Genomic DNA, 17,418 nt, shown 5'->3' on the forward strand with positions numbered 1-17,418 from the left:
AGTTTGCATATTCAAGGGAGATATTTTTTATCTCATCACGTATGAGTTGTAGCCGACAGCATTCCGCTTCTCCCTCCTCAGCCCCCAACGGGCGCTCCAAGTGGAGGGCTTGGGCCTAGAGCTGGGAGAGTCGGCAGTCCTAGACCTGCCATTTGTGTTTGAAAAACCCTTTAGGCATATCCCCGGATCGGGGCTTTACCCGTCTCCCACAATGTACCCTGCAGATGCACTGTACCCTCATTTGTGCAAAAATATGTGGAAAGTTCTTCCCCAAGTTTCTCTTAATACTGAGTCCTGGAGAAACCAGGCGTTTAGACGCCACATAGGTCGCCACGCTCCTGAGGGGCCCCCTACCCGCAAGAGGAGCGGGGAGTGGTCAGACACCCATATTTGAATGTCAGATACAGCTCGACAGTCTGGGGGAGGCATAAAAAGGAGGTCTATACGAGAGTTAGTGTGGGGTGCAGCTGAAGTGTGCGTGTACTGCGGTGACTGAGGGTGCCAAGTGCACCAGACAGGGCTCAGGGACGGGGTTAAAATCCCCCTCTCCCCCCACCCCAATAATGGTCAGGCCCTGAGGATGTGTCCCAAGCGCATCTCAGAGTTCTAAAGTCGCCGGGGGCGCTTATAGTGACAAGAGATTAATAACGGAGTCCCTCTGAGTACCCATAAGAGTAGTGAACCGGCATTGTGAATCAGTGAGCACTTGGGTTGGTGAGAAATAGAAGGGGCGTCGCAGGAGGACTGCCGTCCCTCGTGAACCCCTAGAGAGTCCAGAGTGCTAAACTCTATCGCATCCCTGACGGGCCAGAAAGGGACAGTGATTTGCCATTAAATGCGTTTCTTGTAACATTATAACATAAGGATTGACCCTCCGGGTGCTTCTTATAATCTCAGTGAGTTTGATTTTATCTAAGATGCCGTTGACGTTCCATGTAGGAACAGTCAGGGGTTCACCCCCAATGTATGGATTGGGCATTGTGGCGGAGTATGAACCCAGCGGTTGGAACCACTAAGGTTGGATTAAGTCCATGGGCTCTGGTAAAGGCCGGATGCACTTGAGGTCATCATAGGGATCAGCACAGGAAAAGTCCTGGGTGCAGTGCAAGGTGGCCATCATAACATAAAATAACACAACTTCGTGCTGGGAGAACAGTTCCAGCCGAAACCCCCAACCAACCCCCCACCCGATACTTCCCAAAATGAAGCATCTGTCGTCCCATGAACAAGCTTGAAATAGAAACAATTCAACCAGTCAGTCAATGTTGGGGCGTGTTGTAGGGCTATCTGGCGAGTCCCTCAATGTGCAAGGATACCAGTTCCTCTAACTGAAGTTTGCATATTGGCGGCGCTAAAGTTCAGATACGGGGGCTACGTGATCGGTCAAAATCTACAGAGCTGGGTCTCGAGAGCCACTGGGATCTCTTGTGGTCGTCAGATGTGGGCCCTTGGAGTTGTCTAGAAGTCCAGGCGATTCCCTTCTTGGCAAGGGGGAGCTAGCCGGCGAGGTGGACAATGCCTCACGGTTGTTATGCCTTCTACAGGGCCCAGCGCGTGGTCCATGGGGTGCGTCAGCGCAGCTCCACCCAGCCCTGGCCAGGGGTCCATAGTAGGGAGGTTCTGCACTGGGCGAATTGGACAAAACCACGCCGCCTCTGGCATATCAAAGAAAAGGGATTTGCCCTGGAAGATCCACCTTAAGACAAGCAGGAAAAAGGAGCCTGTAAGGCAGGTTGAGAGCATGTAGCTTTTGTTTCACATTGAAAAGGAAAATAGAAGGGGGGGGGGGGGTCTGTGAGCTTGTACCGCTTTGCTGTAGCCAGGAAACAGCATAAGTATGACCCCTTTGAGGAGCAGCTCTGGACGGGAGCGGGCCTCCTGGAAGATGGCGCCCCAGTCCCCGAAGTTGAGGATTTTCATGATGATGGGCAGGTGTGGGAGCCCCGGCAGTGGCTTCAGGCAAGAGCATGGTGGGCATGCTCCACTACAAACCAGGGTGTTCACCGGTATCCAGGTCCTAATCCATTCCTCGATAAAGGTGGTGACCTGGGTAGCTTCTGTGCCTTCTGGAAGACCGACCAGGTGGAGGTTGTTCCGGCGGGAGCGGTTTTCAGCATCTTCAGCCCATTTGTGGAGGTCCGACATGTGAGACAGGAGTTGCTTCACTTGCTTTTTCAGTGGAGACGTCGTCCCCCCCAGCCTGAGATACGGGTTCCCGCCGCCACCACCCGGGCAGTCGGATTACAGACTTCCCAATTTTGGTTTCCAGCAACTCTTGACAGGCCTTGAGGTTTTGCAGTATGGTAGCCAGGTCTCCTTCAGGGAGGCCGGTCATGGAAAGTGCGGATTCCCTCTGGGCGGGGGCACTGACTGCATATTGGTCCATTTGGTTTCGGTCGGTTGGGTCCTTGTCCCATTGTCCTTCCCCATGATGGATCTCACTTAATTGCAGGTTTGCCGGGGAGTCAAATGGCCCAATGTGTGCAGCCAGAGAGGGGACAGAGCGCAGGGCAGGATATGGGACAGGTGTGCAGAATTAAGCGGTAGCGCCCGGGAAGGCTGCAGTGCCCGCATGGCCGCAGCCACCGGATGCGGATCGGTCTGCGTGTCACTAGCCCACCACAGGTCCCATGTGCGGTTAGTCTTCACTCGTGGTTAGGGCTTGGGATACCCCCTCAGCTATGAAGGAGAGTCCAGTGGCAAGTAGAGTATTAGGCCCTCAGAGCAAACTTAGGTGAGTAGCTAGAGGCAAATCATCACCCCCGGAGTGCAATGACGACTCAGTGCAGCCTGAGAACAGAAACAGGCAGGGCCCCAAGGTGCCTCGTCCTCATGGTTTTGGATTCCTAAAGTCATCTTGTGAGCTTTGAGCCGATGTCGGTGCTGGCCCTCTGCAAGTGGTTCCTGGCGGCACTGTGCCGGGACCCCGTTGCAGCGCTAGGCCTCTTCAGCTGCAGCGATTCACACCCCCCCAGGCTTGCAATCAGGGCTGCACCCGCCCCCGGCAGGCTCCCACCCAGCGAGCCAGTGGCTGGCCCAGGATCTCCTTGTGGCCCGTGACGGGGGGGGGGGGGGGAGGAGATAGATATAATCAAAGTGTGGGGCCCTTGTCAGTTCATGTACAAGTGCTGCAGCTCTCCTTTAGAGACACTGCAGCCCACATGTTGCTCACTCCTCTCTCAGTCCAGGTCTTTAAGACTTACCCAGAAGTGTCCTGCTGGGCGACCCATGCAACGTCTACATGCTGCAAAAACACAATCTAATCTCTTGATGATTCTTGCTTGAGTAATCAATGAGAGATTTTCTACTAATGGAAAACAGGAGTAGTTATCAATAACCACCATCAGGTGATAGCCATAGTCAAGAGGACCAAAGAAATCCTTGATTCTCTCCCATACATTTTTTCGTAAATCCGACATGTCCAAGCTATGTTGAGTGATTCTGGGAGATAAATAATTGTACAAATGACAGGCCTTCAATTCTATTTCAACTCTGATCAAGATGAGAATATCAAGATTCAGAGATCTCTAGTGACAATTCCACAATGTCCTTCATGGGCTACTTTAATTACTTGTAGTTGTAGACTCTCTGGTATGACAATTTACAAACCTCATAAGACAATACCTTCTTGAGTAATGGACAGTTCATCTTTTACATTTTTTACCTTCAGATATTCAAGTTCACGTGAGAGAGATGGTGTGCGCTGTCTCCAGGATTGATGTGCAATAATGTCTTTTAGTATCAAGAGGTCAGTTTCTTTGTTTGTTACATTAATAATTTGTTTCAATGCAATAGCAGCAGGTGTACTGGACTCAACGATGAAGTTAATGTAGGCTTCAGCCACTTTGGAAAGTGTACCATGACACTGTACTGCACTCGTGAAAAGTAGTCAGCAGGGTTTTGATATTTCACTGGTTGGTGCACGATAGTGCAGTCATATTTCTGTAGTGGCAAACCCAAACACTGAATTCCAGGAGGTATCTTGGCTTTTGGATTGCCAAAGATAAGCAACGCTTGATGATCAGTTACAGGAGTGAAAGGTTTTCCATATAGGAATATGTGGAAATGTTCACAAGCCTACACCACTGCTAAACTTTCTCAGGTCGTGAATAGGGGCGTTCAGCTGGTGAAACTTGGGCTGGCATATGCCAATATATGTCTGCAAGCATTTGGGGGACCACTGTGTTGGACAAGAATTGCACCCAACTGGACTGGGCTTGTGTCAACAACCACCTCTGCATGAAGCTTCAGATCAAAGTAGGCTGTTTCAGTAGTGTTCTCAATGAATGCTTAATTTTCTTAAAACTTTGTTCACAGTCGTGTGACCAGTAAAAAAAACATTTTACTTTTGTTAAGACTCTTAAGGAAGCACTTACTTTGGCAGAGGGACATAAGTATCTAGAACTGTAACTGGCCATGCCAAGGAATGAACTTAACATCTTGTGGGGGATTAGTGGCTGACAAAGCCTGCACTGTTGCTGCATCCGGCGTGATACCCTTAATCAGAAAATACCTGTCCAAAGAATTTGAGTTTTAAGAAACTCACATTTCTCCGCACTCAAAGGTAAACCTTCATCAGTAAGTAAACACTTGCGTCAGAGCTTCATCATGTTCCTCTTGTGTAGCTCAGAAAACCAATAGGTCATCACTGCAGTTGAAAGCACTTATGACAGGTTGTATGATACATCGAAAAACATCTTGAAAAAGTTCTGCAGATAATGACACCGAAACGTAATAGTGCCATTTCCTTTGCATTCCAAATGATGGTATCCCTTGTTCCGATCAAGGTGAGAGAATACTTTAAACACCATTTACCTGTGTGATCATGTCGGTACTGCGCGGACCGGGATGTTCTGCTCATTCAATTACTTTGCTAGCTTGACGCATATCAACACAGAAACGTATAGCTCCTTCACTGTCCCTTTTGGGCACTACCACTAGGAGGGAAACCCATAGGGTTGGACCAGTAGATCGCTCAATGATATCATGCTTTAGTGAGGTCTCAAGCTCTCTCAACAGATTCTTGTAGATGAAATGCAATTAGTCTAGGTCTTTGAGCAACAGGACGAATGTCCTCATTGATATGCACTTGCACTTTCATGGTCGTAAGTTTGCCTAATCCATGAAACAACAGGAACCAACACTATTTCACGATGAGCATTCATGTTGTAGTGCAGATATCAGTCCATATCAGCAGCAGTATTGAACCAGAATAAACAGGCATTTGACTCCGTAATATGAAGTGCATGAACAAGCACATGCACTTTTTTTCTTTTTGCCTCTCATGGTTGCCACGAATCAACCATAATTCTTTAATGGCTTTGATGCAGCCCATGTATACACTTTAGTCTTTGACGTTGGGAGACGGGGCAAAGCAGACCGTTCATTGCATTTCTCCTCAGCCCGTTTATTGACGCACCACTGTCAGTAATAAAAGATTTGGAGCAAGCATTTACTTTTAGTGTAATTTTCAGACAATGGTTGAATGACTGATGCGATTTAACTAGTCGACTTTTTTTTTTACTCGTATTCTTCTTTGCATGCGGCCAGTCCAGCATGCACACGTTTTTCTGAGATCAACATCTCAAAATCAGTCTTCCTCACGGTCACTGGACAATGAAACTGAAGAACTCCTGGACAAAGATTTAGATGTCTATTTGACTCAGCGGTTTGTGGCCGCTTGGCCTTGCAGGCGTGTAGAACATAGTTTCTGAAACATTCGAGCACCCATTTTGAATTCTCGTTGTGATGCACCTAGCTTTTGCTTCACCAGCAAAATCACTACAAAATGCTTTTCTTTCCCACAGCCTTAGCATACTTGTCCAATGAAGGGACATTTATCTTCATGTGGAAATTAAAACACACCTCTAAAGCAGGTTTATCTTTCCTTAGAGACATCACCATATGTCCTTCAGCGTTGTGTTTCTGCTTACTTTACATGTTCACGACTAACTCATTCTGGGCGCCTCTGGCCTCCATGTCAGCAGCTTGTCGATTAGCACGTACTTCAGCTCTGGCAGCCATGAGAACTCGCTCCAGACTAATGGGTTCTCTCAGCATTCGCCATCTGAATGAATCTGACAGACATTCGTCGATAGCTCGAATATGTATAGCTTTTTCAACATTGAGCTTAATATTTGATGAGCATATCAAGTCACTCAACAAATTTGTTGATTTTACCAGATTTGTCGATCCCGACTGAAAGGCTCTTTTTCGTTATCGACACTGCACTGAACTAGAGATTTCACACTTCTTTGATTTGACGGTATGGGACTTAATCAGTTCACAGCAGTTTCTTCATTACCTCTTTTACTCCTTCACCAGCAAGGTTTTTGAGGTATTTGACATTCTTTTTGTTATCGGTTACTTCCAGTGCATCGATGACAAACATTTCTATCCAGGCAGTCCATCGGTCACAAATATTTAGCTTTTGGCGGTATCGAAGCAAGGCCGTGGGTTCGAGAAGGCTGCTCCATATTTGCGGTCTTTTCTGGGCCTCTGCAAACTCTTGGCGCGATCTAGGTTTTCCTGATCGCTGGGTTTTCATAATCCACCATCTCATCGCCAGTTGTAGCGTCCTCCCCAGCCTGGGTACTCTTAAACGAATAAGCTACACAGAGAGCTTGGTTTTACACATCTTTATTGCTCTGCATGTAACTGCAATTCAACATTCTAAACCTGAACTCTAGTCACCCCACCCGAACACTTACATCACAGTTCTACAGAGTCCCATCAGGAATCAAAAGGGTCCAGTCAGCACCAACTCACAAGACACTACAGTAACTGTAACCAGATTTCAAAATAACTCATTTTAATATCTGAAATTAAATATCAATATAGCTATATCTATAGATAGATATTGGAATAGGAAAACATTCTTCATCTACCCCTTATGGAGTCCTTATTCCACCAACATTGCACCTTCATAAATATGGCCTCATAATATCACAAAAGTCATAAAATAAAAATCATCCTTCTTTCCAAAAGGGGATGACATTAGTTACTTACCTTTAACTACAGTTCTTCGGGGTTAGTATTTTTCATAAGATTCACATGCGTTAATCATTGCCTTACCTAGGTGACAGTCAGTACCCATTAATAATAAGTTAGAAACATACTGATCTACATAAAAACAACAACAGTAAACAATGACCATTCATTAGCCAATTAAACACAATAGAAAGCAGCAAAAGAGCAAATAAGGTGAAGGGCTCAGAACTACACTCCCCTCTCGCAGAGGGAATCGCACTTCAGTTTTCGAAGCCCAACTGTGTAATATTTTGGTTAAAAGAGACAAAACTAGATGTATTTGCAAGAAAGTTAGCCACAGTGGAGAACTGCAGTTATAAATAACTTTTGGTAGAGTCAGAGGGTCAAATCAGAACAGTATTCAGTAACAATCTACGTAAAAAGATTATGCCAAACAGACTTTCCCACCGCTTAATTTGCTGCAGTATCTCTGTCCAAGTGATAAACTGTTGTGAAAGTATGCCAGCTTTTTGTCAGTGGCTACGCTGACAGAATGTGCAGTGACTTTGCCTTGCGGTGGACCATATTCCGTAGCGTGACAGTAAACTATGGGCACTGCTGACCACTTAAGAGACAGCTTGCTTGGATAGTGTGTGATCTTTGATAAGATTTCCGAAGAAGAACAATAACTGATCTTTTTAAAATATTGTGTTCCACCAATATTACATCTATAAAAAACAGCTAGCATCTGCTACTCTTCTGCATGAGAAGAGACAGCAACAAAACCATTTACAAGTGACATTCTTAATGTCTGCCAAATAAACCGGTTTGAACAGATGTTTTATCAGTTGCATAAGAACAGTATCCAGAGCCAGTGTGGCTGGTGATTGATGGACCATGAAGGAAAAATTACCACAACATGCACTCGGACTGAGCTGCACCTGAATCCAGACTGCAAGCAAGAGAAGAATATTTTCCGTTTGACATTATAGGTCTTTGTGATCGATGCTTCTCTAGCTAGGTTAAGTATGACTAAATCCAGAAAATAAAAAAGTGGGCAAATTCAACATGCCCAAGAGCCAAGATATTTAGTTCAAGGACGCAGCATTGTGATGCAGTACTTAACCAGCACTCCTGGACAGCAATGTTTGATGCACTCCTACATTAATGTGGATGGGTACGGACAGAAGAAGGAGATTGCATACCAAAACAGCCTCAGCCATGCTGGAGCCATCAGGATGATGTACCGGAGCTCTTTCTTTCTTTTGGCACTCGTTCTGGGAATGAGAGAAAGCAAAAAAGGGGACATACCACGTAAGTCTCCACACTGCACGTTCCGCAGAGCTCTGGAAAAGTTTGCTCAGCGGAGTTTTTTTTTCTCTCGTTTTTTTTCGCGCTCCGCTAGTTAACAGCAAGTTGGCAAGCGAGGAAAATCCACCTCCCTGTGAGATTTTTCCTTGTTTGCGATTGTAAACGTCAAGTTGGCGAGCATGAGCATGGAAAAATCAACCTCCCGACGAGATTTCTCAACGAAGGCGGATTTCTCATTGCAAGTGGTCGCGTATGCTCGCGACCGCTCATGTGGAGAAACAGTCCGTTTGCATTGAGAGAGCTGCCACTCGAGAAAAAAAAGAAAAAAAAACTACTTTAGCGGCAGAAAGGAAGCAGCGCCTGCTTGCGCCCTGCATGGTACTGTCGCGTTGATTGCACAGTGCGTACCAACACCCGGCGCTGAAAATCACTGCAAACGGCATTTATTTAATGCACTCCACTGCATGCGGACCTACGCGAAACTCCGCCCAGGTTTAATAACACGTTATTGAAAAATCTACAAGGATTCCCGTTTCGTCAGTGGTTGCCAATGCCTACTTGCAAAATACTCGCTTTTTTGTGCTCCCTGATTGTAGGGAGATCCAGATCTGGATGCATTAAAGGCAAAACAAATTGTATTTCTCACGAGATTAGTAATACCATTGCTATAAATAAACTGTACTGGTGGCAAAGGAGGAGTAATATAATAAAATCTGGTGGAGCTAGACCACCAGCTCTTTCATGAAGGTAAAGAAACTAGTAATCAGTTTTTTTACTGCTCCCAGATAAATGCAGATATTAATGCATCCTCCTAGGGGACCTCAACTTCCACCTGGAGAACAGCAAGGACAGCAACACCATCACCCTGCTGGACAACCTCGGACTCAAGCAACTAGTCAACACCCCCACGCACTACGCCGGCCACACACATGATCCCGTCTTCTTATCCAGCAAGCACATCGCCTTCAGCCACTCCACCGGACTCCACTGGACCAACCACAGCTGCGTCCACTTCAGCTTCAGAAAAACCCCAACCCACCACCACCCGCAACAGGCTCCTCGCAGAAGCTGGAGCAAGATCACCGCCGACCAGCTCACCACCTCCCTCAGCCAAAACCCACCAGCCAGCACAACGGACCCCAACGAAGCGGCCCGCAACTTCACGCAGTGGCTGACCGCCTGCGCCGACGACCTCGCACCACTGAGGAACCCTCCCAGCAGACCCAGAAGCAAGAAGGGCCCCTGGTTCTCCGACGAACTCAAGGACTCCAAGAAGACCTGCCGCACCCTCGAGAAAGCCTGGCTCCTCGACCGGACCACTGACAACATGACCGCCCTCAAACACGCGACCCGCAAGCACCACCAGCTCATCCGCACCACCAAGAAGAAATCACTTAAGGACCGACTGGACAACAACGCCCACAACAGCAAGGAACTCTTCAGCATCGTCAAGGAGTTCTCCAATCCCAGCACGTCAACATCGACATCACCCCTTCACAAGACCTCTGCGACTCCCTCGCTTCATTCTTCCACCGCAAGATTGCCGACATCCACAACAGCTTCGGCGCACCATCCACGCTCCCAACCGTCGAACCAACGCACCCCACCGCCACCCTCCGCACCTGGACCACCGAAGACACAGCCCACGCGATGAACACCATCCACTCCGGATCCTCGACGGACCCCTGCCCCCACCACGTCTTCAACAAGGCCGACTCCACCATCGCACCCCATCTCCGAGACGTCATCAACACCTCCTTCGACACCGCCACCTTCCCGGAGAGCTGGAAGCACGCCGAGCTCAGCGCCCTACTGAAGAAACCAACAGCGGACCCCACAGACTTCAAAAACTTCCGCCCCATCTCGCTCCTCCCTTTTCCTGTCAAAGTCATAGAGAAGATCGCCAACAGACAACTGGCCGCCTTCCTCGAGACGAATGGATCCCTCGACCCCTCGCAGTCCGGTTTCAGAGCCAACCACAGCACCGAGACCGCCCTCATCGCTGCCACCGACGACATCCGAGCCCTGTAGTAGCGGACCCCTTTCCCAAGCGCCTTGAGACCCTTCCGAGTGAGTAGCGCGCTATACAAATGTCATGATTGATTGATTGATTGCATCAATGGTAGAGAAATGTTTAGTGTGCCAAACAATAGGAAGATTGGTAAACAAATAAATTGTAGAATCAAAATGTTAATCAAAGAAATTTCAACCATGATGATTAAGGGAAGTAAACAGAAGGGACTTTAGAAATCAGAGGTTAATAATTTAGAGAGAAAACATCTTGGTATCTTTCAACAACAACCAGCAAGATATCTTGGGGCCAGTTAAATATCTTGTTTTATTTTTTCAGACGAGAAATGTTGAAACGCAGTATTTCAGTTTTTGCCCGGTTTATTTTATATCCTTCTACAGTTGTAAATTGATAGGTAGAATTCAGAGCCAATTGGATATTTTATGATTTAGAGCAATTACAAGAGCAGAAAAGACTGATTTTAGCTAATGTTTCTATGGGAGCTTTAGGTTCGATGTTTGATGGTACTGGGGACAGTATTGAAAGGGTGTCCTTTTCATCACCGACATAGCATGCTCATCGATGGAATGCAGGGGCCGATTAACAGAGTACCCTGAACATGGGCAGAGGGCCTGGCAGTGAGGTGTCGAAGGGAAACGGGATTTTGATGTCCACTGCATGTAGACAAAAACGGAAATGGGATCAATGATACAACAGTCAATTCTTCCAAAAAACGGGAGCCAAGAGATCAAACAGACCTGGCAATAAGTACAGTTAGGCACCAAACAGAGCCCAATCCAGTACACATGCGAACCCAAAGGGAAAAAAACTTTCCCATCTACTGCTCCAGCTCTACGCTCACCCTCTGTGCAGAAAACAATTTAACAATGGAAACTGATGCCCAATGTGCATTGCCAACGAAGTCAGGAGTCACTATACCTCGACTCAAAAGACTTCTTCGAAGAAAAACAAGTTGCAAACGTCCAAATCCAACACTAAATGCTAGGAGTAAGCAGAGCAGGTGTATCTACAACTATATCAAAGAGGTAGGGGACCAGGCGCAATTAGGTCCAGCATACAACCTCCTTACTATATCTAAAGATCCAATAAGCGTATCCAGTTCCTTTTAAAGACCATGGAATGAGGGTGAGCGCCCCCCCAACCCCAGTGTATGGATTTGGGGCTCGGCGTGATTATCAGGGGGCGCAGGGGTAGAAACATGCCCCCTCCCATCCTTTGGGGCCTGGCACAAATTTCATGGAGATGGGGGAATGCCTGCCCCCCACCCACACACACTCCTTGGGCTGATTTCTGCCCATGGGACATCATCCCCTGTGGCATTTTGCAAGGCGAAGGGAACCTTCAACCCTCCTCCTTGGGGAAGGGGAGGGGGGATTCCAGCTACGGAACACATCCCCCAGGACCTCAAAATTAAAAGTGGGTGCCCTGGTGCCCATCCAGGGCACTCACCATATTCTCACTGTGGGTTGAAGGGGGGGAACCCCAAGGTACCTGCAGCCCCAGCCGGCTGCACGCATATATTGGGTGCTGGCACTGCTCTCGCCCGAAGGAAGCAGTTCCTAATGCCGCTCCCCGCAGATCGGAGCGTTATTTTGATATGTTTGCTTGCCTGTATCACTGCAGGCACGGAAACCAATCAAAAGTCTGCTTTCAGTCCACTGGGAGCTGACTTGGTTATTACTCATGCTTGGCAAGAGTTTTGAAAATGCCCCGAGAAGCGATAGCAAACACGTTTCCCTGTCCACAGATGTGCAGGTAGGTAAACCGCTATGTACCAAGATGGGCTCCTTGGGACCCAGCTTGCGAGCTGGCCCAGGGAGTTTGGGTCCCAAAGCCATTAATGGCTCAGGAAAAGCGGTAGCACAGCCCACCTCCTTTAGAGTAATTGGACCCTGGGGTGGACTGTCCAGGCCCTTAAACACTCGGGGATGTGCAGGGTGTGCGCCCTCTCCCCATTTTGAAAATTCCCCATGGCCCTTAGAGCCACAAGGAGAGGGACTGCGCGATCCCCTCGCCCCATACATATGTTTAGCAGCCCTTGGCGTGGGCTCCCTGGCGCCTCGGATGGCTCAAGGGAGAAGGGCATCCCCCTACCTATAGTTCTAGATTTCTGCCCCAGGATCCTGTAACAGCTACCAGCCACATTTTTCTCCTGTTACTGGAAGCCAATCAGATCGCTCGTGGAGTCTGACTCCCAAGGAAACAAGATGGCCCAAGAGAACTAAAGCTTCCTGGGCCAATCAGAACATTCTATTTTTAAATTGCCATTCTCACAAGAGTCTCAAGACGCTCACTGACCCAATTGCCTAAATATACAATTATTTTGTCACCCTAAATTTCTCAAAACGACTGAACGGATTAACACCAAATCACAAAAACAACAATCTGCTGACCCAATTTTAGCTTCCTGCCAAATTTGGTATCCTTCCGTTCAGCAGTTTTGTAGCCTGGTCTTAAGTAGGCTAAGGAAAATGCACTGGATTTAGAGTGTTAGGACCCCCATTTTTTTCCTCAGCTCCTGGTTGACGGATCACCCAAAAACTTTACAAGAAGGAGCCGAGGTAGCTGAACTTTTTTGGGGAACGTTTTGTGAACAATCCTCAAAAACAGGGGCAAATTTATTAGCACACCAAAAAACGCTTTATCCATTGAAAAGCAGTCCCAACTACTTAGTGGCGACCACCACTAGGCAATATATATTTGTTTTCTGCCAGATTAAAAAGATTTGTAATGAGACTAGATCTGGAGTGGCTTGCCTTTACATAGAGAAGTGGGTGAGAACTTGCTTTGATATAGAGAGCACAAACTAGCACAAACTGCAGTTAATAGCTAGAAAAGGAGTCAGTACTCACGAAACAGTCTTTCCAATCAGAGTTTATTCCATCTGGCAAGTAAACCACATGGATCCACACAACTCAGTTGCTCTTATTTTAGGGAGGGGAGTGGGGGGGGGGGGGGGGGGGGGGGAGAGCGCCACTTTAACCCCCATATTATTATGAACATGTTACATAGCACTACTTCACTTTATTACTGAGACCATGCTTTTTATAGTGGTATATTTTACATTTTAAAACTTTATTCCCTAATTGGGCTATAATATTTGGTACTCTAATGTTTGCCATTGTTGATGTATATTCAGTTAAAGATTTAGAGTCGGAATTAGGGTTTGGTGAAGGGATGCTTCGTCTCTAAAGTGATGGATATCCCAACCACAAACCTCTCAATCCAGCCCTTAATGTGCCCGGCAATATCCAAGTACAATAAAATATTAGTTTGTTATTCATGTTTTTTATTGTAATATGGTTTTTGATTTAATTTCCCTTAAACAGGTTCTTCCAATGCGCGCTCTCAGATTCAGTTTTTTTCATTAATTCACATGCATTGGATTTTACCATTGGCTCAGATGGACCAGATGAAAAGCTACTTGAGGCCAAACGTCTATAATTACAGAGATCAGGAAGAACCATACCGAATTTCTTGCATAGCAAAGAATCCATAACCAAATCAACCTAAATCATCTTTAAAGAATGAAAAAGCATTGCCAAACTTAATGCAGTTTGCAGCATAAATAAACACTTCAGTGGGAGAAAAGGTAGTGACTATGCATAAAGGTTTTTTTCAATATTCATAGTTGTTAATATACATGGGGTAGTTATAAATATTATAAAACCTTATTTACAACATTGAGGCAGTGCATGACAAATATATGAATGTTACCAGGTGTGAAAGTATGTAAAACGTACGTGTGGTAAAACAATAACATTTGGAGCAGTTGAAGCTACTTGCACATCAAAATAGATCAGAATAGTACTTGAGAGAACAAACTAGAGTCAAGGCAAACAAAGGTGAATCTCAATGAAAAACCTGAAGCTAGGTTTTAAACTAAGAAGAAATGAAATTCAACACAGTTTTAAAGTTTTAGATGGAATCTCAATAAAGTGTACACAATAAAATACAATTTAGATTAAATTTAAAAAGTGAAATCAAGGAATTAGTGGATGTAATTCGTGCTGGGGGTGTTAATGTGTATTGTTAAGTTGATTGTTTCCTTGCTACACGATATTGGACAGACTGTCTCAGGGTTAAGACTAGCAAAAAGACAAATACTTTGACATGTGTGTTACAGGCATTCCACAATAAAAGAGGAGAGTATGAACAATGACAAAATCTTAACGAACTGCACTTAGTAAGGGATTTAACAAGGTCCTTTGCAAATATTAACTCAAGAACAGGTAAATCGCCTAAGGGGATATGTAGTTAAACTCCTTTTTTGCATTTGCCTAAACAGTAGTAGTACAGCCCTTACCAAGAGATCTAAGTGTTTCATAATGCTCTTTCATTGTGCTCTTGTAAAGTTCCTTCTGTTTGTCCTGAAGAAGCTTCCATTCCTCTTCAGAGAAGTACACCGCAACATCTTCAAAAGTAATAGGCACCTGAAACAACACGCACATCAAGCTAGTTCATTCTCACCATCCCTCAAAGAAAGCATAGTATAAAACTGCACACTCAAACCCTTCTCTTTCTAATGTCGCCATCTTTTCATTCTCATCTGGGTAACCGAAACGGATCGTCAAAATTGTAACATAAAAATGCATATTTGTAAAGTGAACATTCACTGCTTGGGGGTGTTGAACAGCATATGTTTGTTACCCAACTCGCTGACACTCTGAACGAAAGGCTGATTGGACCTGCTGAGATCTGAACTTGTGATTAGAAGATCAAACACAGATACCTGGAGTGGATGTAGTAATTATAATTACCATGCTCGGGCACACTTTAAACCCTCAATAAAATGATTGTCCTGTATGTGCTTTTTACTTTAGAAAAGGAAATGTACATTTATTACACACACACACATTACTAAATACTACCCATTCCTCTACAGATAACCACTGAAGGCAGATAGAAAATACCTTAGAGGACATCAGAAAACAACATTTGACTCCTAAAGGGTCATGACCTCCACAAATCACAGTACATTCCTCCTATACCAGACAGCACAATATATGATTTGGGGGGGGAAGGTAACACTTTAGATACAAATTGGCCTATTGGCTTTCTCAAGGGTTCACCATAGTACAAGAACAAACCATGTTAGAAACACCATCATTTGTGAGTAAATACAATGATCAATACTTCCAAGTGTAAATACAATTATTAGTCTATCACCATATTAGCACATCACACTTGAACAATAATCACTGTCAACATTATCTCCATATAGCATTTCAAAATTAACAAACGTGAGTGTGCTTTTTATACACAGTCAGGCCACATAAAATGTAAACAGAGCAGCCTCTAGAGGGCACTGCACTCCGCGTTTCTAAACTTTTACGTCACATAAAAAGCAACTGTAAACCCAGCCCTTAGAGACACTGCATTGCCAGCTGTATAGCAAAAGCTCAAGCCTTGGGAATGGATAAAAATATCATGAAAATCCTGTAGTCCCCATCCCCCCTTTTTCACACTGGTGGTGACTTAGCAGTCCAGGGTCCACTGCAAGGCAAGAAGTGTATGGTAATGAGCCTCTTCTGAGGCATTATGGGGAACTCCAGAAAGAGGAGCTGGACATATTTTCACCTGCTGTGCCAAGGAGAGCAGCTAAGCTTTTTGTTGTGGTTTTCCATTTTTATTTTCGGTCAGGAGGCCCAGTCCCACTCGGACCCCATGCCCTCCTTAGCTGGTGATGGGCTCCCCGAGCTGCCTCCAACAGCCTTAGATGGCTAGCTGCCCGGCCAGCATTCCTGGTTACCTGCAGAATGCTTCTCCACTGCCCGCTCTCTGCGGGTAGAGTGTTTGTTCTGCGGTGGTTGCCACTCACCACAGAAACGGGCAGCAGGGGGGATATTTTTCACTGGGAGGCATAGCCGAATGAGCTCAATCTCTGTGGGAGCGGTCAAAGGGTCACCAACCTTGAAACAGTCATAACTCAGGCCTCTTCAGGCTGATTTGGACGATCATGGGATAATTCTACTCCTGTTGGGGAGCTCTGGGCACCAGGGGCAGACCCAGAAGGCCTCGTGGCCTCCAATGTGGTGTACTTTGCAGAGAGCTGGTTCCACTGGCTCCCTGCACCAGCTTCCTATCTGGTCTTGGTCTATGGGCGCAAATGTCCAGATCTTTCCACCAACGGGTATCCAGGAGGTGCAAGGGGGCCCAGCCTCACTGGCCCTTGGAAATACCAACTGGTCCTGAGGTCAACTGGGGCAGAGTAGTTTGGTTCTTTTGGGCATTAAGGGGGGGGGGTGGGGGGGGGGGGGGGGGGTTCTCATTCCAGTTGTCCATGGCTGTCGCAGTCCCAGGGTCCAGCAGCAACAAGCACCAACAACCCTTGTTCTCCCTTGTGCAAGAGATTTTATAAGGGGGTGAAAGGTTCTAAAAGCCAGCACCGCTGGACTATCCTAGGTTACCACATCACCACGCCACCCTTGCCATAAACCTCCTGCACAGCATGCTGGGACAGTTCAAGATTGTGTTATTCAGAAGTCACTGGTCACATGCTTTTGGGGTCTCAGCTACACCCCTCGCTGACATCACTGCCAGGGCTTTCCCCACCAAAACTTCAAAGAGGATCCTCCCCGCACCCCTCCTGTTTTGGCTCCAGTTGTCCAGGCTTCCTCCTTTGTTCAGTGGACCTTGGCTGTCCTAAGCCCTGGTACAGTGTGACAGGAATGAAACAGATCCAGATTTTCAACCCAGCCCCTTGCTCCTCTGGAGCTGAAGAAAAGCACTGGTAATTACCCTTTTGAGGGGTGCAGCATTTGTTCCCTCTGCTGGGGACAAATGTTATTAACTTGCCCATACAGGGTGACAAAAGGCCTGGGCTCGGATCTTGAGCTGATGAGGGGGGAGGATAGAATTTGTAAAGAGCAAACAAGCACCGTAAAAAGGGTATCCTGGCGCTGGCTTCACCGACTCCCTGCGGCTACTTTCTTCCTGTTCTTTGTAAGGTTACATAAAGGGGAACCCACTTAGGCAACGTTGCTTTTTACTTTTGGAACTTATTTGATCCTTGAGGGTGTTTTTCTGCTGGGGTGACTATGGGGCAGTCTTTGTTGCTGTCCACAGAGCGTTTCTGGGAGGGTTACTTTGTTTCAAGGGCCTGT

At 46.4% G+C, this 17,418-nt stretch overlaps 1 protein-coding gene across 2 annotated transcripts in view; it reads right to left on the reverse strand.

Moving 5' to 3' along the window:
* LOC147706863 (uncharacterized) overlaps positions 1-17,418 on the reverse strand; it is a 98,139-nt gene that overhangs the window by 61,669 nt on the left and 19,052 nt on the right. The window contains exon 5 of one of the 2 annotated variants that reach the window (XM_086926034.1): positions 14,619-14,745. The exons of the other annotated variant lie outside the window; for it this stretch is intronic. Coding sequence (XP_086782160.1) covers positions 14,619-14,745 — 127 coding nt within the window. The remainder of the gene's footprint in view (positions 1-14,618; positions 14,746-17,418) is intronic. 2 annotated transcript variants of the gene reach the window in all.

The sequence above is a fragment of the Lissotriton vulgaris genome, chromosome 6 (assembly GCF_964263255.1).
Source record: "Lissotriton vulgaris chromosome 6, aLisVul1.2, whole genome shotgun sequence".
Lineage (NCBI taxonomy): Eukaryota > Metazoa > Chordata > Amphibia > Caudata > Salamandridae > Lissotriton > Lissotriton vulgaris.